Source organism: Apodemus sylvaticus, chromosome 1, assembly GCF_947179515.1.
Source record: "Apodemus sylvaticus chromosome 1, mApoSyl1.1, whole genome shotgun sequence".
In the NCBI taxonomy this organism is placed as follows: Eukaryota; Metazoa; Chordata; class Mammalia; order Rodentia; family Muridae; genus Apodemus; species Apodemus sylvaticus.
The window spans coordinates 102,341,778-102,365,251 of record NC_067472.1 but is presented as its reverse complement, the minus strand read 5'-3'; the positions used below and the strand labels follow the sequence as shown (position 1 = coordinate 102,365,251).

The following is a 23,474-nucleotide window of genomic DNA, read 5'->3' as shown; positions in this document are numbered from 1 at the left end:
CTGTGTTTGAACTTCAGAACTGAATAGGAAAAGGAATGATGTAGGCAAAGCCTACCAGAGCCTCTGAGGTCTGAAGCAAGACAAATACATATAAGACACATAAAGAAGAGTCTAGCCTTAATCTCAGTCAGCTATGAATATTCACATTGAATCTAGTAAGATAATCATAACTTCGTCTTCTCATTTTTGTTCCTGTGTTGTTGTTGTTGTTATGCTTTGGCAGGTCCAGAACTAGTAGGCAAAATAAACATGACAACATCTTCAACCACTTTAAATTATACCAATGTCAGAGACATCTGGTACACCATGATTGGGATCCCAGGACTGGAAGATTCACACATATGGATTTCCATCCCCATCTGTTCAATGTACATAGTGGGCATTGCAGGCAATGCACTGCTACTATTCCTGATCATCACTGAACGCAGCCTTCATGAACCTATGTACCTCTTTCTGTCTATGTTGGCACTGGCTGATATCTTTCTGTCTACAGTCACAACACCAAAAATGTTAGCAATCTTCTGGTTCAGAGCTGGAGGCATTTCTTTTGCTAGCTGTGTGTCTCAGATGTTTTTCCTCCACTTTATCTTTGTGGCGGAGTCTGCCATACTGCTGGCCATGGCATTTGACCGTTATGTGGCAATCTGCTATCCCCTAAGATATACCACCATTCTAACCCCATCTGTCATCATCAAAATGGGCGTTGCATCTGTGATCAGAAGCTTCTTGATCTGCTTCCCCCTGATCTTTCTTGTTTATAGGCTCACCTATTGTGGGAAGGACATCATTCATCACTCATACTGTGAACACATGGGCATTGCCAGGTTGGCCTGTGACAGCATCAAGGTCAATATTTACTATGGAGTGATAGTCGCTCTGTTTTCCACATGCCTAGATGTTGTGCTGATCATCGTCTCATATGCCCTTATCCTTTGTGCTGTGTTTAGAATTCCTTCTCGAGATGCCCAACTCAAGGCTCTAGGTACTTGTGGTTCCCATGTCTGTGTTATACTTCTGTTCTATACGCCAGCTTTCTTTTCTTTCTTTGCTCATCGTTTTGGGGGTCACAGTATACCACTGCATGTGCACATTCTCCTTGCCAACCTCTATGTGGTAGTACCACCTACTGTCAACCCCATCATTTACGGAGTGAAGACTAAACAAATTCAGGAGAGGGTTATCCAAATGTTTTCTTTGGGCAAGTCATTTTGTTGATCTAAATCAAACAGCTTGATTCCATTCTTTATATTTTCCCTATAAACTGTATAACTTAAGAGTGTCTGAAGTTACAATGTAAATGTTAAATCAAGTCATCATTTCTGAGGGCGATTACAGCAAATTTGAGCAATGGAAAAAAGGAATGAATTATACTCAGCACATATTTTGTTTATAACATGGACACATGGCTTTATGTAATATCTTCATCTTTGTTTCAGCATGCATAATTTATAATATTTTAAAAAGTTTCAATTTTATGTTGACATGTAAAACAGGGGAAATTGATACACCCTTATTTATATACCAAACAAATGGAGAAAGAATCCTATGTAATTTTGCCATTGCATTCCATTCTTCCAAAACTGGGAAATGAAAAAACTGCATATACAAAACATTATTTCTTTCTGGTTATCACAATGTATCAGTCACAGAGACTTTGAGTTGCAAATTCAAGTTTCATATTTAAGATGTTTGGTTTGGGTCTTCTTTCATTCCTGCACATTCATCTCCAATTTGCACTGATGGATGGATAGATAGATAAGAGCATCCTAATCCAGTCCCAGGTATGAAATGAAAATAATAACTTTGTTTATTGTTATTATTTTTAGCAATTGAAAATGAGTATGAATCTGATAATTCTAGAGATTTAATATTTTACTGTATTGTTTCTTTCACAAAAGATAATACTGGAATGTGCAAGTGTTAAATTTCTTTACTGTAAGTATAGCAGAAAGATTGCCAGAGACAAATTTTAGCCACGTTACCATTTATATTAATTACAACAATCAAAATAGAATAAATTCCCAAATTTTCTCTATAAATAAATGTGATGGTAGCAGCTATTCCTCTTGGCCATTGTGTGATGGCACTGCAAACTGCAGAATGCTCATAGAACAATATATACAAAATAATGCTAACAGTATGATTTTTATCAAAGATGAGACAGACTGACAGAGAGGGGGGAGAGAGAGAGAGAGAGAGAGAGAGAGAGAGAGAGAGAGAGAGAGAGAGAGAGAGAGAGAGAGAGAGAGAGAGAAGAGGATGATGGAATGTTAGAGAACATTTAATAACTCTAAGCAATTAAAAATAGAACCTCACATATTGACTTATACAATTCTGTTAACAAATTCACTAGACTCTGTATACTTGTTCACAGCACTGAAAATGAGCATAAATTAAACCTATCATAAATGTGATTAACTTATTATAATACAACCCTAATTATAGCATAATATAAATAACAACTATGTGCACAAGGAAATAAAACACTTTTTATAGATAATCAAGAGAATATAAATAAAACTAGGGTTATATATACATATATCCAGTTGAAACAGTATGTTTATTCTTTTGGCATAAAATATGAAGAAATAAATAAGATTTCATTGCTACCTTAGAATTTTTAAGGAACCATTTTAGTGAAAAAAATAGTGCTTTAAGCTCCATAAAGTCTCCCCTTTTCAGAGTGGATACCTAGTGTCACTATCACCCTTTCCCATTAGTCTGTAGATGTTCCTGTTATTTTCTTCATATGTTAAAAATTTAAATACATTCATTATCATGTGATGTCATTCTTGTCAAATTATCACCTAATATATTATCCAAGATTCTTATTTACCTGCTTGCTTGCATATTAAAATAATGTTTTAAATACTTATTTGGGGTTGTTCTTTACTGAAAAGATAGGGATTGTTGAATTTGTGAAAACAGAAAGATTGCTTCTGTGAACTATACTTATTGTCAGTTTGTTGTCCATGATGAGAAAAGAAAATGCATTCATCAATACAGCATTCTTAATTGTTATTTAACAACTAATTTTTCATAATTCAAGAATTATGTATCCCAAATATTTTCCAAAGTGTTTAAAAAAGGATTTTACCTTTTATAGACTGAGAATAAAGTTTGAAATTGATATTTACAAACACAAATCTTTAACAACCATTATTATTACTGTAGATCTAAGAAGAAAAATTATTGTTTTTGAGAATAGAAAAAAGAGCTATATGAGAAAAGGAATTTACACTACACTGTGATATATATATCACAAGAAATTAGATCTATATATGTCTATATCTGATTTCTTGCATGTGTATAAGGAAATTACATGGGACTAAAATATCTACCACTCTACGGTTAAGAGACGAACTCAATTCTACATGACCTGAGTCAGTTAGTTTCCCCAATCAGATTGAAATATCTTTTAACTCACAAGGAACACAATAGTTTTACATAAACAATGTAGGTGGTAAATTTTTAAAAGCCCCCTAGATGTGAGAAATAGTTAGGAAGCAGCTCTTAAGTAATTGGTCTCTGGTTACTCGTGATAAATATTTTTTTAAAGATATTATGGATCAAACTATTTCTATGTTCATTCTGTCAGAATAATTACAGTGCGGCATGTTAGTGCTGGTAGGATTTTTTGATTAATCCAGAAAATGGTCTCTGAATAATAGTCTTCCTATGAACCTAGTCCACCATTTAATGGGCCTCATTTGCCATTTGTTTGTTTGCATTTTTCATTGGCAGGTTATGGTTTGGTCTTAATTAAGGATCTAGGGCCCAAAAGACCATGCTTATTTTCCTAGATACCTCAATTCTACCAGGGTTGGCCTTCTAGGGAATGACAATGCTATATAACCTGCATCTGGGTGAGTGTGTGTACCTAAATCCAGGAAAGACAACCTGTCTATCATAGCATCAGAGAGTCCACAATTGCTAAGTAAAAAAGGTAAAAACACAAAGAATCTCAAATTAGAGAGTTGGCGACTGCTACTTTTTGACAGTATCCTGTGTGTTGTTTCAAGGTAAGCACATTCCTAATTCCTAGGAAATCATATGCTACTTTTTAAAGCCATGCCTTCTCATGCTATGACATTTCTTCAGGGCTGTACCAGTATAAGCAATGAGAATATGTCTCAACCTCATGACATAGTATCTGATAAATGGAGTGGGCTAAGCAATAACCCTGGGAGAAAGGAGAAGTGATATTAATTTCCATAAAGGTATGGAGATCCTGATAGATAGGTCAGCATTAAATAACTGGAGATGAGAACTACAGTCTCTGGGAATCATAACTATCTGTGTTCATTTTACAGGATCCAATTTTATTAGCAGTATCGAAGGCATTCTCCATGATCAAATTTTTTGCCAACCCAATAGTTTTGTTTTAGTATTTTAATACACATTCATTTAAAAGTAGGATTTCCTGTACATGTGAGAGGAAATTACTAGAATGAGTATAAGAGATGAAACTCTAAATAAGGAGACGTGACTATAAACAACAGTATAGAAATTGGAAGGAGTAAAAACAGAACCCTTTATCTAGCCTTAATCATATGCATAGGGTTACATATTTTCTTGACCAAAGATGCACTTTTTCATTTGACTTCTGGTCATTGTTTCCGTTCTGGAGAATCATTGGCCCATCCACCCACATAGCCTTACTCTGCTAGATAATTGTGTTCTTTTTATAATAGTATTCTGTCTATCTGACGGATTGTTCCTTGATCCTGGATTATTGATTATATAGCCAGACATCATCTCAGAAAAAGGGAAACTGTTTTTATCATCTCATTATAGGCCCCTCATTTCTAATGGATAATTGTGTGCTGTTCACAACACTTTTTTAATAATTAGGCATTTTCTGAAAGCATTGAACTTTTCAGTTTTTATTAATTTACTTAAAAATTTTATGCAATGTATTTTCTAATAGTCTTTACCCTCCCCAACCTATTCCCACATCGTCTGCAGCTCCTTCCTCACCTAACTTTATGCCCCCTCTCAAATGAAACTAAAAAAACAAAAAATGAAAATCAAGTAAAAACAATAAGACACATGCACACATTCACACACACATACACAAACACACATAAACTTGAGTCCAAAACGCAACTAAACTATGATGCACACAAAGCACACACACACAGACACACACACACACACGCACACGCACACGCATACACACACAAAATTGAGTCCAAAATTCAACTAAACAATGATGCACACAAAAATACATGTGGTATGCTTTGTGTTGTTCAAATTCTGGGCAAGAGGAATGCCATGGAGTATGACTGATGCATGCAGTGCTACTGCCTTGGAAAAAAAGTGATTTTTCCTTTCCCAGTAGGTATAAAAAGTAGATAGCTTCTTGGTTATGGGTAGAACTTTGTGTCTATTTGTTCCTCTCATCTCTCAGGTCTTGTGTATCTTATCACAGTCTCTGTCCATTCATATGTACTTCAGTCCTGTTGCCTCTGGATGACATCATTTTTATGTAGTCATCCACCACCTACAGTTCTTACAATCTTAACAACTCCCTTTCTTCATAGATTCGTGAGCCTTAAAAGGAGAGTTTTATTAAGACTTCTTATTTACATCAGAATGTTAAAATTTTCTTACTCTCTGAATACTGTCAATTTGTGGGTCTCTATTAATTTCCATCAACTGAAAAAAAAAAACTCCTCTGATGTAGGTCAAAATGATGTACTGATCTTTGGATATAGCAATATGTCATTAGTAGTGTTTTTATTACTATGTTCCTGTATCAGAATAATAGCTCTACATTTCCCCTGATGCTTATAACCTATCTTGTCTCAGGTTCTTGGATACTTTGGCAATATTATATATGGCTTTCATTTCATAAAGTGGGTCTTAAATCCAATCAAACTGTTATACTCATATATACTTCATATATACTGGCAGGCAGGTTCATATTGTTGGTCATAGGATATTATACCTGGGTGATATACATGATTACCTTTCTTCTCCAGTAGCCTGTATAGTACTCTTTAATAACAGCATGAAGCCTAGTGAATAGGGGTGGTGCTTCCACTTGGACACTAGCTTAGCTTTTCTATGTTTGATGAGATAAGTGAATGATATTTTTACTAATAGAGCCTTGCTGTTAGGTTGTAGAGGGTAAGTAACAGCCTTGGCAATAGCCTGTGAGTTTTAAGGGGTTGGCTTATGGGCTCTTTGGCCAACAGGTCAATATGTAGCCCATTCTGAGTGAAAGTTTAACTTGGTGGCATAAAATGCCTACCTGACATACTTTCTACCCCATTACATGGTGACTATTTAAATTTCTCTCATATAGCAAATATTTTAGGAAAATCTGTAGGAATATAGTTGTTTTACTTTTCTAAATATCTTTAGAATCAGTTGAACCTCCCCGTGTTCCCTACTTTACCCTGTACTGAAATTTTCCTCTTCGCTTAATTCTCCTGTTTTAGTGTCCCTAGTGTAAAGAGTTACCTCACTCAGGATACTTGATTCTAGCTCTATGCACTTACTTTCAAATTTCATAGCTTTATTAACCTAAATAGCCAAAATAGCATAGCACCATGTAAATATATCACACTTTCATTATTCCTTTATCAATTGATCTAGTTTGTTTTCAAACTGGTTATTATGAATAGAGCAGCAATGAATATAGATGGACAAGTATCTCTGTAGTGAGATGTGGAATCATTTGGGCATGTGCCCAAAGTAAGTAGTATAGCTAGGTCTTCTGGTAGACCAATTTCTATCTAATTTTTATATGAGCTCTAGAACAAATAAGTATTTGCTTTTATTTTATTATAAAGATATGTTTCCAACTTAGTATTTACAAAAATCTTACACATGTACTTTAGTATTTTCCTTTGTTTCATTTTATGTCAGTGGGGAGTGGAGTAGAATGCCCATGTTCATTGACTTGCCTTTCATCATGGTATACATTTAACTCCAAAATGTGCCTGCTCAGATCCTTCCCTCAACTTCTTTACCACTTAATTCTTCTGACATAGACCAATCTGAAGCCTTTATCTCTTTTATATTTACAATACAAGAATCCTAATATTCTTGATTCCTTCATGCTATAGCTTTTCTTTACTTGAATGACTATCTTCTCACTGTCACCAGTAATAGCAACTTACTGCTTTCCTCCATCTAACATTTCAAAAACTTCGTAGTTCGAGAAAGTTTGGCCTTAATTAATCCACTGAAAGTTTAGAATGTTAAGAAACATTGGCCATTAGAGAACATCATACTAAGTGAGGTAACCCAGACTCAAAAGGTGAATCATGGTATACACTCACTAATAAGTGGATATTAACCTAGAAACCTGGAATACCCAAAACATAATCTACACATCAAATGAGGTACAAGAAGAAAGGAAGAGTGGCCCCATGTTCTGGAAAGACTCAGTGAAGCAGTATTCAGCAAAACCAGAACGGGGAAGTGGGAAGGGGTGGGTGGGAGGACAGGGGGAGAGAAGGAGGCTTACGGGACTTTCTGGGAGTGGGGGGGCTAGGAAAGGGGAAATCATTTGAAATGTAAATAAAAAATATATCGAATAAAAATAATTAAAAAAAAAGAAACATTGGCCATGGTTTAATATTTCCTTTCATTCTTATTTTCAATACAATAATTTAGAAGATAAATCTGATAATGGTTATTATGGTGGTGATGATTACTACAGTGTAGTAACAAAAATAATAGCAATTCCACTTCAAAATATAACTGTGAGACTAACTTAGGAAGGCATGGTTATGATGGCATTGAGGAGGCCAAAGGTAGAATGCTTAAGAAAGGGTTCTCTTTCTAGTGCAGTGTAAAGACTTGAGACAGTTTTCTGAATTCATACACCTAGTTCTTTTTAGAAACAAAATATGTGTCTACCATTTTAAAATAAAAATACATTCATGTTTATTCTCTAATTTATGAAAATCTTACTTTATTTCTTAATATTATTTTTTCTAGATGATTTATGTCAAGATAATTTATTTCCTTTCTTTCATAACTGATTTACCTACCACATAAAATTCATTAGTTCATCTGACTATGTAGACTCATTTTTCCACCTCATTTTGTTGGTAATGTTATGTGTCTGCTTCTTATTAGTCTTAGTCTAGATAGCAACCCCTCTTAGCAAAGAAAAATAAATGTTATTCACCACATCTCTCCTCAATGCTGACTGATACCTTTTTTCTCAAGAAAACATTGTCACATGCTGAAAAGATACTCATGCCATTGTAGAATTCAATGTTTATTAATAAAGAACCAAATATATTTTTAGTAAGTCTATTAATGAGTGATTGAGAAGGCAGATAAAAATTAGCATATTTTCCATTAGGATAGATTCATGTGCAAGGATAATATCACAGGCCTTTAATCCCAGTACTCAGGAAATAGAAACAGGTGGATCTACATAGTGAGTGCCCAGCTCATCAGGTATAGATAGTGATATGTTGCAAGGAAAAAAAAATGAAACTTCTGTGAAATGATAAGACATAAGAAACCAGTTATAACAAGACTTTCACTGACCCACCAGCTATATAAATCATGACACAGAGTCTTTTTTTAATATTTTAATGCTTAAGCATTTTATCTAGGACAGTCTCCCAGCCAGCTATCTAAACTTAACATAACTAATTAGCCTATGGCCCGCCACATGCCTACCTCTGTACCTTTCTGCTCCGTTGCAGTCCATCCCTCCTTGTCTGCTAGAGAATCTCCCATCTCGCCCTTTCCTAGTGTTCCTTTTCCTCCCACACAGACCTGGCTTCCAGCTTAGATATTATCTTTCAGATAATACCTTAGGTAGGTGAGGAAGGAATACATTTTTACATATCCCGCCAGTACCAGTTGGTGCCCTACCCTATGGTGCCAGACAACAGGGACACACTTTCATAGGCAATTGATATAATATGTGTGGTGGTAGAATATCTCAAAAATACCTCAGGTATTATAAAATAAAAATTTAATTAAATGTTTATTAACATAGAAAACTAAACCAAACTAAACAAACAAACAAACAAACAAACAAACAAAACAGTTGATCTTTCATACTCTGAAACTTAAAGGTCACAGTTTACTTATCCAATGTGATACCTTATTTCTCAAAACTTTTACTATGCTAAATGTCTTCATGTGAAAAATTATATATGCTATTGATAGACTTTTACTCATCTCTGTTATTATTTCCCAAAATAACTTTTTGGTAAGCCATTTTCCCAATAAACACATTCTATAAAAACAAAAGTATCCCAGTATTCCTGTCCTGACCTAATTTGAAAGGTGGTTGCTTACATTCATATATTAAAGTTTGTCACTGAGGAAAGTCGCTGATATAAAATATATGCATGACCTATATTTGGTTATTTATTCAGCATAAGATGATCCTAAGTTGATCAATAATTTTTTTGGTCAATAATTTTTTTATTTTTGTGACTTATTTGTCAATTTGTTCTCTCTGACAAATAAGTCAGAGTTAGTTCCCCTTTCTCTGTGATTATACTTGATCATAAATCAAAACAAAGAGAAATACTAAAGTTTAAACACAGTCTATAAAATTTTTTATTTATTAATCATTTTATTTGTTTACATTTCAAATGTTATCCCCCTTCCTGGTCTCCATTCCATAAACCTCCCATCTATCCCCACCCCTTTTTGCCTCTAAGAGGGTGCTCCCCCACCCATATACCCACTATCTCTTCCCCCCTCTAGCATTCCCATTCTCTGAGGCAACAAGCCTCCATAGGACCAATAGCCTCCCTTTCCACTGATACCAGATGAGGCAGTCATCTGCTACATATGAAGTAGGAACTATGAATCCTTCTTGCGTTTGTGGCTTAATCCCTGAGAGCTCTTAGCGGTCTGGTTAATTGATACTATTGTTCTTCCTAGAAGGACAGAAGGAGCAGTCTATAAGATTTAATAGGGAAAAAAGAATCAGTATAGGTGGAAAAAACTTGAGTAAGAGAGTGAGATTTAGAAAATAATAGGACAATATATTCTGAATTAGCTCTAAAAGAATACTCACATATTGCTTTAGTTGGAAAATTGAGTACTGTGATCATGTATCAAGAACATATTTCTAATGTTACACTTAGTGAATACAAGACCCTGCAAAGCAAAGATTTTAGACACTTTTACTTTCTAAGAATATTTTGCCAAATAAGGAAAAACACATTGCTTTATGAAAAGGTTTACAGTATAGAGTAGTATTTACATGAATCTCTGTAATATTGGGCTCCTAAAAAGACAACTTCAGAACAGAGTATTTTGATTAAGAATCAAGTAATAAACAACAAAATAAAACCAGCTGTGATATGCGAAACTTTCTACACATCCATGGATTTACATATTTGATGTTAAAAACAAAACATTTAGTATAGTATCTAAACTTCACTTTAATATTTAAAGTTTGGTTCTTTAAGTATAATCATTACCTCTGTTAGCATATATTTTCAAGTTTGTGTTTTCCTGTTAATAAACTCTGCCTGGCTATTACTGAATCATGAGTGCCAAACTATTATTAATTTAGTAAGTCCTTAAAGTGCTATTTCTTAATAATATAATAAAAACAATCATAATTTGTATAATTTCTATTTCCCTTCAGCTCCAAGATTTAGTGTCTGAGGACGGAGAAGAGATGATGATGTCTTCAAATCACACTAACCTTAGAGACATTTGGTACACCATGATTGGGATCCCAGGATTAGAAGATGTACACATTTGGCTCTCCATCCCCATCTGTTCAATGTACATAGTGGCTCTAACAGGCAATACCCTATTAATATTCCTAATCTTTACAGAACACAGTCTCCATGAACCAATGTACATTTTCCTCTCCATGTTGGCCTTGGCTGATATCATTCTATCTACAGTGACCACACCAAAGGTTCTTGCTATCTTTTGGTTTCAAGCTGGAGGCATTTCTTTTGCTAGCTGTGTGTCTCAGATGTTTTTTCTGCACTTCATGTTTGTGACAGAGTCTGCCATACTGCTGGCCATGGCATTTGACCGTTATGTAGCCATCTGCTTTCCACTAAGATACACCACCATTTTAACACCTTCAGTAATCTGCAGAATGGGCATTGCATCTGTGACTAGAAGCTTCTTCATCTGTTTCCCCTTGGTTTTTCTAGTTTATCGACTCAATTATTGTGGGAGGAACATCATTCGCCACTCATACTGTGAACATATAGGCATTGCTAGGTTAGCCTGTGACAGCATCAAAGTCAATATTTACTATGGAATGACTGTGCCTTTATTTTCCATAGGCCTAGACATTGTGCTTATCATCATCTCCTACACCCTTATACTTCATACAGTATTTAGAATTCCTTCTCGAAATGCCCAACTCAAGGCTCTGGGTACGTGTGGTTCCCACGTCTGTGTCATCCTTCTGTTCTATACACCTTCTCTCTTTACCTTTTTTGCTCACCGTTTTGGGGGCCACAGCATACCACGTCACGTGCACATTCTTTTTGCTAACCTCTATGTGGTGGTACCCCCTACTCTCAACCCTATCATATATGGAGTGAAGACAAAGCAAATTCAAGACAGGTTTTTCCAGATGTTTTCTTTCACTAAGGCATGTTTTTGATATAATCGTGTAAGCTTGATCTTAATGTTATTTATAGAAACTAAATAACTAAAGACCATCAGAAGTTGCTCCTGAAATCTTATGTCATGGTAGCATTAAAATCAGAATGACAGTCATTTTGGAGTAAAAGGGATAATGTTGAGTTCTTAGTTTTCTGAAGATGGCTTAATGTCTCTTCCATATTCAGGTCACTTTTAACATTCCCCAGAGAACTGAAAATAGGGCCCATAGTCTCAGACCAAGCAATTGAAAGTAAAAATGCCATATCAACCTGTAAGATATTCATCCTTTATTTTTGTATAAATCAGGAAAAGATGATACTATACTTCAGAGAAAGTTTAAATTTTGTGTTAGTACCATGGCTTAGACTCTGATCATCGATGTTTTAAGTTCAAGATGAGAATTTTAGATCTGGTTCAGTTATGGTCCTATTGCCCTTCCTGAGCTCTTGAATATTTAGCTGCAACCTATTTATATATGAAAAATGTATATGAGTACACCCATTCTGCAATTTGAAAACTTAAATACAATGAGCTACATAATAATCCAAAGAGTGCCAAGTATAAAGTGAAAATAATTTGTATATTATTTTACTATGAATTAAAAACTAGTCTGAATTTCATTAATGCTAAATTTTCTAGAAAGAAATCTTTGTTTCTCTTCCTTTCTTAGGCAATACTAGAACATGCAACATTGAAATATTCAGAGTCAGAACAGGAGTATAAAATAGAGAGAATTCATGTGTGAATTAAACTATTAAAATTAATCAAATTTGTTTTTCTCTAAATAAATGAGAAAAGATCAGTTCCCCTCTTGATCATTGTAGCTGACAGTGTGGACTGCAGGATTCTAACCATTTACATACTTACAATCAATAACAGTGATAACAAATACTCATTAGGAAATAAATGTCATGACAGGATGCCAGGGCATAAAACAAAGTGAATAAAAATTGAGAGACCCCAAAGAGTCACTTAAACAAGATGTAACAAACACACGTAATTCTCTAATGTTTCTACATACTCACAGCACTGAGGATGGTGGTGAACTAAAGAGTAATTTCAGGAATGTCCTAAGTATATTTGTTAAGAATGCATCTTTAAACTGTGCTGTGGTAGAATTGTCACAGGAGACGTTGTAATTAAGCCCTTATTCAGAAATAAAGCTTTAAAACATTTACAGAGAAGTGAGTAATGCTTCCATAAAATTAAAGAACAAATAAAATATCATTTATATTGTAGAAATGTTTATGGAAAGACTTTAGCAAAAATAAATTTAAAAGTAAATACTCTATTAATATCTCTTTTACAAGAAAGATATATTACACTAACATTGTATTATTTTGTGATAATATAGGTAGCTATTCCAGTTTTCATCTTGTGGTATATTTTGAAATGCAATTATTATCATGTTATATAGTCCATCAAATATCCAATTCACCCAATAAAATGTGCAAGACTCTAGATTTTCTTACTATCATTGTATTGTGAATGTGTGTTTAGCTTTCTGATTATAGTGTTTCATCACTGATGGTAATAGTTTAAGACTTTTCTTTTGCAGAGGCATTGACAGAGTGTTATGGTGACTGGTGTCTAACTCTAGATAGCAGTTATCAATGGACAAGGATGCACAGAATTATTAGTTCACAATGCATATTTTCAAAATCCAAATATGTGTATTCAAAACTAACAATAATAACTCAACAGATGAAATGTACCTATTAGTGTCTATTAATATAGTTCATATCCACTTAGAAATTATTCAGTACTGGAAATTTTTATAAAGAAGAGAATTTCTCTGGTCACCACCATCATTGCTGAGAATTTAAGAAGACCTAAGCACTGAGTGTGAATGAGTGGGGAAAACAAGGAGCACCAAGGGATGTGTACAACATTATTTCAATTTTGAGGATGCTAATTCTTTGTATTTGTATGCACAAATAACTAGAGAGCCAGGACCCTAAACACTCCATACTATGAGAGTAATTGCAACATTATCTGGATGCTTTTTAATCTTTTTGTTAGAGAAGCCATAATGTAGGTTGTTTCCTTTGATAGAGTTTTTGTGAGTCTGTCCAACATACTGTCTCAGAATGATGTTATTCTCACACTACACATTCAATGTGCCTTTGGTTTTCAGTTAATTTGTTAAATTGGTTGATTGTTTGCTTTAACTAAACACTATAAAACACTTGGGACTATACAACTTTCTTGGTTTTCCTCAACTCCACTGAGTCTTGAATCCCTTGGCAGTGTAAAAGTCCTGAGGTGAGTCCTGGGTGCCTAGATTAAGGAGATACAACTTATCTCACAGAACCCTGAGTTATAGCATAGAGGAGGTAACAACATGCAATTGAAGAATTGGTGGTTGCTGCCTTCATAGGATATTTTCTAATACCTTAGATTAAGAGCATCCTGATTCAAATTAGAGATACTGTGGGTCTGTCACCTCATGCCTTTTCATAATATATTTTACCATGAAAGCTGTTCTAATGAAGCAAGGTTTGAGAGAGAAGTCTATCTTTTACTATTGAAGTTATATGTACTATCAACAGATATAGTTTTGCAGAGGTCAGAAAATATTCTTTGATCCAATCAAGGTGTCATTGAAATACCATTTCAAACAGATGTTTTTTGATGAGGGATAATTAGCTAAGACTGTTTTGGGTGTACAATTTCCAATATGGATGCAGACAAACATAAGGTTATTGATAACTCCATCACTATTCAATTGCTGGATAGGTATCTCTGTGAAGATTACTTGTCATGGTTTTAGATTCTAAGCCCTTTACCCCAGTTTTCTGTGTGCTTTTCTTTATTACTTTCAGTTCTCTCTTTTATATCTGCTCCCTTAAAAATTAAGTACAACAGAAGCCTTACTCATAAATTTAATACAGAAATGAAATAAAAACACATAAGGGACCTTGGTGTGGTGGGTAAGGAAGCCTGAGTTCCAGCAAAGAAAGGTCTGGCATTTCCAGAATTTCTCAGGTGTATTTTAATATTTGGACTCTTCACTTTACATTTCTTGCACTTGTATGATAAGTTTTTAGAGATAGCATAGTTTTGATGCAGGTTAAAAGTAAAATGAGATGTTAAGCAGAGGCAAGTGTTTTGAAGTGATATAATCAGAAAAAGGATGAAAAGTTAAATTTATCTACATTTAAGTAACAAGTCCATGCATAATGGGATTTACAGTATAATACAGATTCGTTAATGGTGGTTTATGGCTTCTCCTGGCTAGTTGCATAATCAGGAGATTCCAAAGCCTTTTGTGGACTATTTTCTTGATCAGGGCAATCACTGATTATTGGAAAGAAAAGTGAAATGATGTGCATTACAGTATATTGATGATTCCTAGGTCAGGACTTAATGAATGGGATAAAAAATGGAACCCAAATAAGTAGTGTGAGTACCATTCCATCTCTGTTTTATAACCACTGGTTATCTAAGCCATTCTCTATGATAAAATGCTTTGTGTCCCTCAGAGATATATTTAATAAGAATACACATTTAGAAATGTAATACTTTGAGTATACATTATAAAGGTGAGTGCAAGACATGAAGTTATAATTGTAGAAGCTTGATTATAGATCACAAAATGGAACAGATTGGAAAGATCAAGACCTGGAATTATGTACAGTCAATACTATCAAAAAGTAAGGGTAAGTGTCTTTTAACGAAACCTGCTTTCTCATGTGTATTGCTACCATCTTGCAGAGTCATTTACCATCCAGTATACCCTCTAACTGCAATAAAGCTGTGCTTCTACTGTGATGAAACCCATTGTCTTTATCCTGAACTCTTCCTGGATCCTGAAGGGAACAACTATTCAAGTGAGAAAACTCCTATCTCTTAGATTAACTTGTACAATCTCTCTCACTGAAATGTCTTTAGTCCTACTAAAATAAAATCTTTTAGGCATGTAAACTCCTATCATCTCAGTATTTGGAAAGCCAAGAAAGGACGATTAATTCGAGACAATTTTGGGCTTTGAAATTGCCTCAGAAAAAGACATCTTCCGTATCATGTTGTCTAGAACTTTTGTAACACATAAAGATTCACTGACATGTGCTTGTGCTGCACAACACTTTTAAAATCACTATTATCTTTTTCAGAAGCTATATTATTTTAAAAAAACATTTTGAAGTTAGTGTTTGCTTTTGTTGTATTAACATGTGGATCAAATATAAAGATTTTTGAAATCTTCCATATGGTCCATTGTAATTTTCTGAATTTTGTTTTGTCTCAATAGAAGTACAAAAACTACTTTCATTGAATTTCTTTTACAATGACAGAATTTTAATTCTATAGCTGTCTAATTGTATTGGTCCTTCAACTCATGAATACCTCATTCCTCTGACCTAAACTAAAAGAAAAAAATTCCTGATATTAATTTATTTCCCCCATGTTTTGCTATACTTGAGTGATGATTCTTTTTACAGTTACCTACCTGGTAACCTTCTACTGTTTGCAATTTTATGTTACTAACACCAACTCAAAATGACTTGTCTTTCATTATTTTTTTTTTGAATTTTTCTCATGGTAACTTGATATAATTTTTATTTCAACTCTTATACAACAATATGATGACATTGATTAATGAGAGAGATAATAATACTAGTATCAAGGAAATGTGTCATCAAGTAAAATTAACATGTCAATATTAAAATAAGAACACACAGTAGAATGCATAAAATTTGAAAAACATGGAATGTGGGATATATGGTATACATATGATATTAGCAAATAAGAAAGACAAGTTGTGCTGAGTTAGAACAGGGATAATGGCTGTTTAGCAGAAATACATACAGATTACAATCATGAAATATAAGAGCATAGTTGTGAAATCAAAATGCTAAGCTAATGTGGCATTACACAGTGAGGACTACCTATAGCCTTGGTTTAATTTTATTTCATAGAAACTAATAAAAGAATAAAAAGGAGCAAACTCCTCAATGATGTGTTGCACATTAAAGTATGTGAGTTTTGTTGTCATTGACTCAATAATATTCCTATCAAAATGATTATAACCTTGGAAGTCAGGATGGCCAAGTGGTGTAAGACAGCAGTCTCAAGCTCATCTTCCAAAAGACCACAATAGTATCCTGACTCAAAAAATAGTATCCATCTCAAAAATTCCAGAAAAGAGAAATATGAGAAATATTAGAAATCATCAATTAGACTTCATTTTGATGCTAGCATAGTAGTTTTGAGAACAGTTTCTAGACTCCATGTCAAACAAATATGTTTTGTACAATTATTACAGACTTCACCATTGCCATTATTACAAGTGTCATAAAATTAAGGTTTATTTTTCCATTCATAAAATGTTCCTTTTTGTTATCTATGTATTATGATTGATTGAAACATTGCCTAGTTTATTATTTTTCTTTTTTGATAAATCTTTCTCAAGTCATTTCTGAATTACTTTCTCAAGAAATGAAGCCAAAGATAACCATGATTCATGATTTTTTCCATCAATATTTCTAGTATCAGAAAAGAGAGTAAAAGATGACATCATTAACATCTTTAAATCACACCAATCTCAGAGACATCTGGTATACCATGATTGGGATCCCAGGACTAGAAGATGCACACATTTGGCTCTCCATCCCCATCTTTACTATGTACATACTAGCTGTTGCTGGGAATACATTCCTAATATTGCTGATCTCCACTGAGCATAGTCTTCATGAGCCCATGTACTTTTTCCTATCTATGTTGGCCCTGGCCGATATCTTCTTGTCCACAGTGACCATTCCAAAGGTATTAGCAATCTTCTGGTTCCAGGCTGGAGGCATTTCTTTTGCTAACTGTGTGTCTCAAATGTTTTTCCTCCACTTCATCTTTGTGACAGAGTCTGGTATATTACTCTCCATGGCATTTGACCGTTATGTTGCTATCTGCTATCCACTAAGATACACAAACATTTTAACCCCATCTGTCATCATCAAGATGGGCATTGCATCTGTGACTAGAAGTTTCTTCATCTGCTTCCCCCTGATCTTTCTTGTTTATAGGCTCACCTATTGTGGGAGGAACATCATTTATCACTCATACTGTGAACACATGGGTATTGCCAGGTTGGCCTGTGGCAGCATCAAAGTCAATATTTACTATGGATTAGTTGTAGCTCTATTTTCCATATGTCTAGACGTAGTACTTATCATTTTCTCATATGCTCTCATACTTTGTGCTGTGTATCGAATACCTTCCCAAGATGCCAGAGTCAAGGCTCTAGGTACATGTGGCTCCCACATCTGTGTCATCCTGTTGTTTTATACACCAGTTTTCTTTTCTTCCCTTGCTCACCGTTTTGGAGGTGACAGCATACCATTGCATGTTCACATCCTCCTTGCTAACCTCTATGTGGTTCTACCACCCTCCATCAACCCCATCATTTATGGAGTTAAGACAAAGCAAATTCAGGAGAGATTTGTTCAGTTTTTTTCATTGAACAAGGTAATTTGTTGACATAATACAAACCATGTTTACATAAAATAGCTTAGGTTTTCAGTTTTTCCATAAATCTATAAAAGTTAAGAGCACTGAAATTATTGTGGAAATATTTTGGTAACATGATAAAAAATACAATTTGTAGTAAAAGAGACAATGTAAAATTCTTAATGGGTCTTTGGTTCACGTCAGTATTATTATTATTATTTACTACATATTATAATCAAGTAATGAATAATAATGTTACACAGAACTCATGAAGTCAAAATATTTTATCATATCTATTTACATCTCTATTTAATATATTTTCCTTTATGTAATTGTTCAAAATTTGTAATTGTGTGTGTTTTAGTTACCGTCTCTCAATTTCTCTATTGTACAAAAATGCAAAGTACATACATAGAGAATAGTTGAATTAGTTTAGCCCAGCCAATTGTAATATGTATTTCCTTACAGAGCCATTAATCCTGATCAACGAATCTGTATGGGTTTATATTTGACTTTAGTAAAAACAAATTTTTAAGACAAAATTATTTTAATATTAGCATAAATTTCATATCACTAAAATTAATTTCTTAGCTAATTGCCATCAATGCTACCAAGTAAATTATCAAATCAAGCAAAAATAACATATTTGACATGACATTCTATTATGAGACTTCAGCAAAATAATAATGCCTACTTGCTATTTTTTTTTTTATAATATAGTACATGGCGTCATGCCATGTGTTAGGCATCTTAACTTACCTATTAGTGAGGAACTTTGAAATAATATATTAACAGAAATGCTTAAATTCTGTTACAAATTTTCTGTTAACAAATTTGATAGATAAGATTTAAATTTTGTTTTAAATGTTCACAATGAAGAAGAGAAATTAAACTTACAATTATTGTTTCAGTTTTACATGACTACTGATCATTTTGGTCTAAATGTTTCCCTAAGTTTGTTTTCAGTATTTTTTGAATATCCATGTTAGTGTAGTTTCAGGTAAAAGAGGCTAGAGAGATGATCCAAAGATGAAGAGCACATTCTACTCTTGTTGAGTACTTGAACTTGGTTCCCAGCACCCATGTTAAATGGTTTAAGGCTGTCTGTAAGTCCAAAAGGTCCAGCACCCTCCACCAGTACCCATATACACTGGGATAAGCACACACAAAGACATATCCCCATAAGTAAAGATAAAACCAATCTGGTTTAAAAATGAACATTTTTGATGGGGATTGCATTGAATCTGTAGATTGCTTTTGGCAAGATTCCATTTTTACTATATTAATCCTGCTAATCCATGAGCATGAAGAATTTTTCATATTCTGAGGTCTTCTTCAATTTCTTTCTTCAGAGACTTGAAGTTCTTGTCATACAGATCTTTCACTTGTTTGGTTAGTCACACCAAGATACCTTATCTTGTTTGTGACTATTATGAAGGGTGACACTTCTGTAATTTATTTCTCAGCCTATTTATCCTTTGAGTATAGAAAGGCTACTGATTTGCTAGAGTTAATTTTATATCTGACTACTTTGCTGAAGATGTTTATTAGCTGTAGGAGTTATCTGGTGGAGTTTTTTGGGTTACTTAAGTATACTATCATGTCATCTGCAAATTGTGATAATTTAATTTCTTGTTTTCAAATTTCTATCCCTTTGACCTCTTTTTGTGGTCTAATTTTTTTAGCTAGAACTTCACGTATTATATTGAATAAATATGGAGAGAGAAGGCAGCCTTGTCTAGTCCCTGGTTTCAGTGGGATTGCTTTAAGTTTGTCTCCATTTAGTTTAATGTTGGCTACTGGTTTGCTGTATATTGCTTTTACTATGTTTAGGTATGGGCCTTGAATTCCTGTTCTTTCTAAGACTTCTAACATGAATGGATGCTGAATTTTCTCAAATGCTTTTTCAGCATCTAATTAAATGACCAACTCAATTCTTCATAGAGTTGGAGAGAACAATTCTCAAATTCATCTGGAATAACAAAAAACCCAGGATAGCTAAAACTATTCTCAACAGTAAAAGAACTTCTGGGGGAATCAGTATCCTGGACCTCAAGAAGTACTACAGAGCAATAGTGTCAAAAATTGCATGGTATTGGTCCAGTGACAGGCAGGAAGATCAATGGAATAAAACTGAGGACCCAGAAATGAACCCACACACCTATGGTCACTTGATCTTTGACAAAAGATCTAAAACCATCCAGTGGAAAAAAGATAGCCTTTTCAACAAATGGTGCTTGTTCAACTGGAAGGCAGTGTTCAAAGAATACATATCAATCCATTCTTATCTCCTGGTACTAAAATCAAGTCCAAGTGGATCAAGAACCTCAACATAAAACCAGACACACTGAAACTAATAGAAAAGAAACTGGGGAAGAGCCTTGAGGACATGGGCACAGGGGAAAATTTCCTGAACAGACTACCAATAGCTTATGCTCTAAGATCAAGAATTAACAAATAGGACATCATAAAATTGCAAAGTTTCTGTAAGACAAAAGACACTGACCATAGGACAAAATGGCAACCAAGAAATAGGGAAAAGATCCTTACCAACCCTACATCTGACAGAGGGCTAATATCCAATATATACAAAGAACTCAAGAAGTTAGACTCCAGAGAAACAAATAACCCTATTAAAAATGAGGTACAGAGCTAAACAAAAAATTCTCACCTGAGGAATATTGAATGGTGGAGAAGCACCTAAAGAAATGTTCAACATCCTTGGTCATCAGGGAAATGCAAATCAAAACAACCCTGAGATTTCACCTCATACCAGTCAGAATGGCTAAGATCAAAAACTCAGGAGATAGCAGGTACTGGTGAGGATGTGGTGAAAGAGGAACACTACTCCACTGCTGGTGGGATTGCATGCTGGTAGATCCACTCTGGAAATCAGTCTGGCAGTTCCTGAGAAAACTGGGAATGATGCTATTGGAGGACCCTGCTATACCACAAATATTGGAGGACCCTGCTATACCACAACTTGGCTATATACCCAGAGGATTCCCCAGCATGTGATAAGGACACATGATCCACTATGTTCATAGCAGCCCTGTTTATAATAGCCAGACTAGAAAGAACCCAGATGTCCCTCAGTGAAGGAATGGATACAGAAAATGTGGGGAACTGGATAATGTCATAGTGAGTGAGGTAACCCATTCACAAAAGAACACACACGGTATGCACTCACTGATAAGCCGATATTAGCCCAGAAGCTTGGAATACCCAAGAAACCATTCACATATCAATGATGCCCAAGAAGAAGAAAGGAGAGGCCCCTGCTCCTAGAAAGGCTCAGTGCAGCAGTGTAGGGGAATACCAGGACAAGGAAGCAGGAAAGGGTGGATTGGGGAACAGGTGGAGGAAAGAGGGCTCATGGAACTTTCAGGAAGGTGGGATCCTGGAAAGGGGAAATCATTTGAAATATAAATAAAGAATATATCGAATAAAAAATAATTAATTAAAAACAAACAAACAAACAAAAAAACAATGAATTCATGAAATTCTTAGGCAAATGGATGGAACTGGGAAATATCCTAAGTGAGCTAACCCAATAACAAAAGAACACAAGCATTGTTCTGCATGCATTCACTGATAAGTGGATATTAGCCCAGAATCTTGGAATATCTAAGACACAACTCACATATCAAATGATGCCCAAGAAGAAGGAAGGAGAGGCCCCTGGTCCTGGATAGTCTCAGTGCAGCAGTGTAGGGGAATACCAGAACAGGGAAGTGGGAGTGGGTTGATTGGGGAACAGGGGGGAGGGGAGAGGGCTTATGGGACTTTCAGGGAGGGGGAAATCAGGAAAGGGAAAATCATTTGAAATGTAAATAAAGAATATAGCTGATTTTAAAAAAAGGAAAAATATGAATGGTTCTGTTTACTAAAACAGGCTTCAGCAACAGACATTCTTAAAAACTATTGACCTTCAGAACAGTTGAATTGGCAACTTAAGAGACAAAACAAAAGGAGTGGCTCTGATTCCAGGTGCAGGAAGGGGTTTGATAGCCAATGACTGGATGGTTTACTCAGAACCAGCACAAAGAGAATGCAGCAGTCTCTCTCTCTCTCTCTCTCTCTCTCTCTCTCTCTCTCTCTCTCTCTCTGTGTGTGTGTGTGTGTGTGTGTGTGTGTGTGAGAGAGAGAGAGAGAGAGAGCATATGTTTGTGTGTGTGAGGATGCGAATACATGTGTCTATGTGTGTGAGTATATGCACATGTATGTATGCATATGTATGTCTACTTTAGTCTTTTGCATTTGTTGTTGTTTTTTACTTCTCTTTTTCAAGATGAAGAAAATAAATCCTGATAAATCATCATAAGAGATAAAAACTGGATTCTGAGTCTAAATGATGGAGTTTTATAGACTGTAGTGATTCTGGATCACTTCATTGGTTACGAATCTATAACATATATGTCATGAAAGTTAAAGTTATGATGTGCATCATCTGTATCAAAAGGAAACAGGGAAATGATTTGAAAAGGCAACAGTTTTTAAAGGGTGAAACAGAGTGAGCTTGTTACTGGCAACTATGTCAAAATTATACAGAAAATAAAATTACAACAAGTAAAAGTAATAAACAGAGAGGCTGGAGAGTTGGCTCAGTTGGATACAAAAAATGTGGTATATTTACACAATGGAGTACTATTCAGCCATTAGAAACAATGAATTCATGAAATTCTTAGACAAATGGATGGAGCTGGAGAACATCATACTAAGTGAGGTAACCCAGTCTCAAAAGATCAATCATGGTATGCACTCACTGATAAGTGGATATTAGCCTAGAAACTTTGAATACTCAAGACATAATCCACATATTAAATTATATTCAAAAAGAATGGAGGAGTGGCCCCTGGTTCTGGAAAGACTCAGTGCGAGAGTATAGGGGAATTCCAGAACAGGGAAGCGGGAAGGGGTAGATGGAGGAACAGGGGGAGGGAAGAGGGCTTATGGGACTTGCGGGGAGTGGGGACCCAGAAAAGGGGAAATCATTTGAAATGTAAATAAAAATATATCAATAAAAAATTGAACAACAACAACAAAAAAAGAGCACTGGCTGCTCTTCCACAGGTTACAATTCACAACAACCACACAGTGACTCACAACTGTCTATAATGGGATCAGATGCCCTCTTCTGGTGTTTCTAAAGACAGCAATAGTGTACTCGTAAACATAAAATAAATAAATGATGTTTTAAAGTGATGAATCAAGAATCCTGTGACTTTGAATAATTTTATTTAGTGAAATAACATGTCACTTACAGGACATATAGTTTCTATGATATAACGTGGGCTTATGATTAAGCATTATATTAATAAGAATCAAACCTCTGTTTCCATTTTAAAACCTATTTTAAGTTTTTTATTATAGAAAGGTTTATTATAAAAAAATAGGAAGCTATTTTATCTTTCTATTTATTTTTAATTGCAAACATA

The 23,474-nt window shown here is 34.7% G+C and overlaps 3 protein-coding genes across 3 annotated transcripts; all 3 read left to right on the top strand.

Moving 5' to 3' along the window:
- Nucleotides 1-249: 249 nt before the first annotated feature.
- On the top strand, nucleotides 250-1,215 carry LOC127680882 (olfactory receptor 52Z1P-like). Its single transcript, XM_052176665.1, has one exon. It carries the CDS (start codon nucleotides 250-252, stop codon nucleotides 1,213-1,215), a length of 966 nt encoding a protein of 321 aa, XP_052032625.1.
- A 9,418-nt stretch (nucleotides 1,216-10,633) lies between these two features.
- On the top strand, nucleotides 10,634-11,590 carry LOC127680877 (olfactory receptor 52Z1P-like). The gene has a single exon (XM_052176651.1). It carries the CDS (start codon nucleotides 10,634-10,636, stop codon nucleotides 11,588-11,590), a length of 957 nt encoding a protein of 318 aa, XP_052032611.1.
- A 5,513-nt stretch (nucleotides 11,591-17,103) lies between these two features.
- LOC127680871 (olfactory receptor 52Z1P-like) lies at nucleotides 17,104-18,066 on the top strand. The gene has a single exon (XM_052176639.1). The coding sequence runs from the start codon at nucleotides 17,104-17,106 to the stop codon at nucleotides 18,064-18,066; it is 963 nt and encodes a 320-aa protein (XP_052032599.1).
- The last annotated feature ends 5,408 nt before the right edge of the window (nucleotides 18,067-23,474 follow it).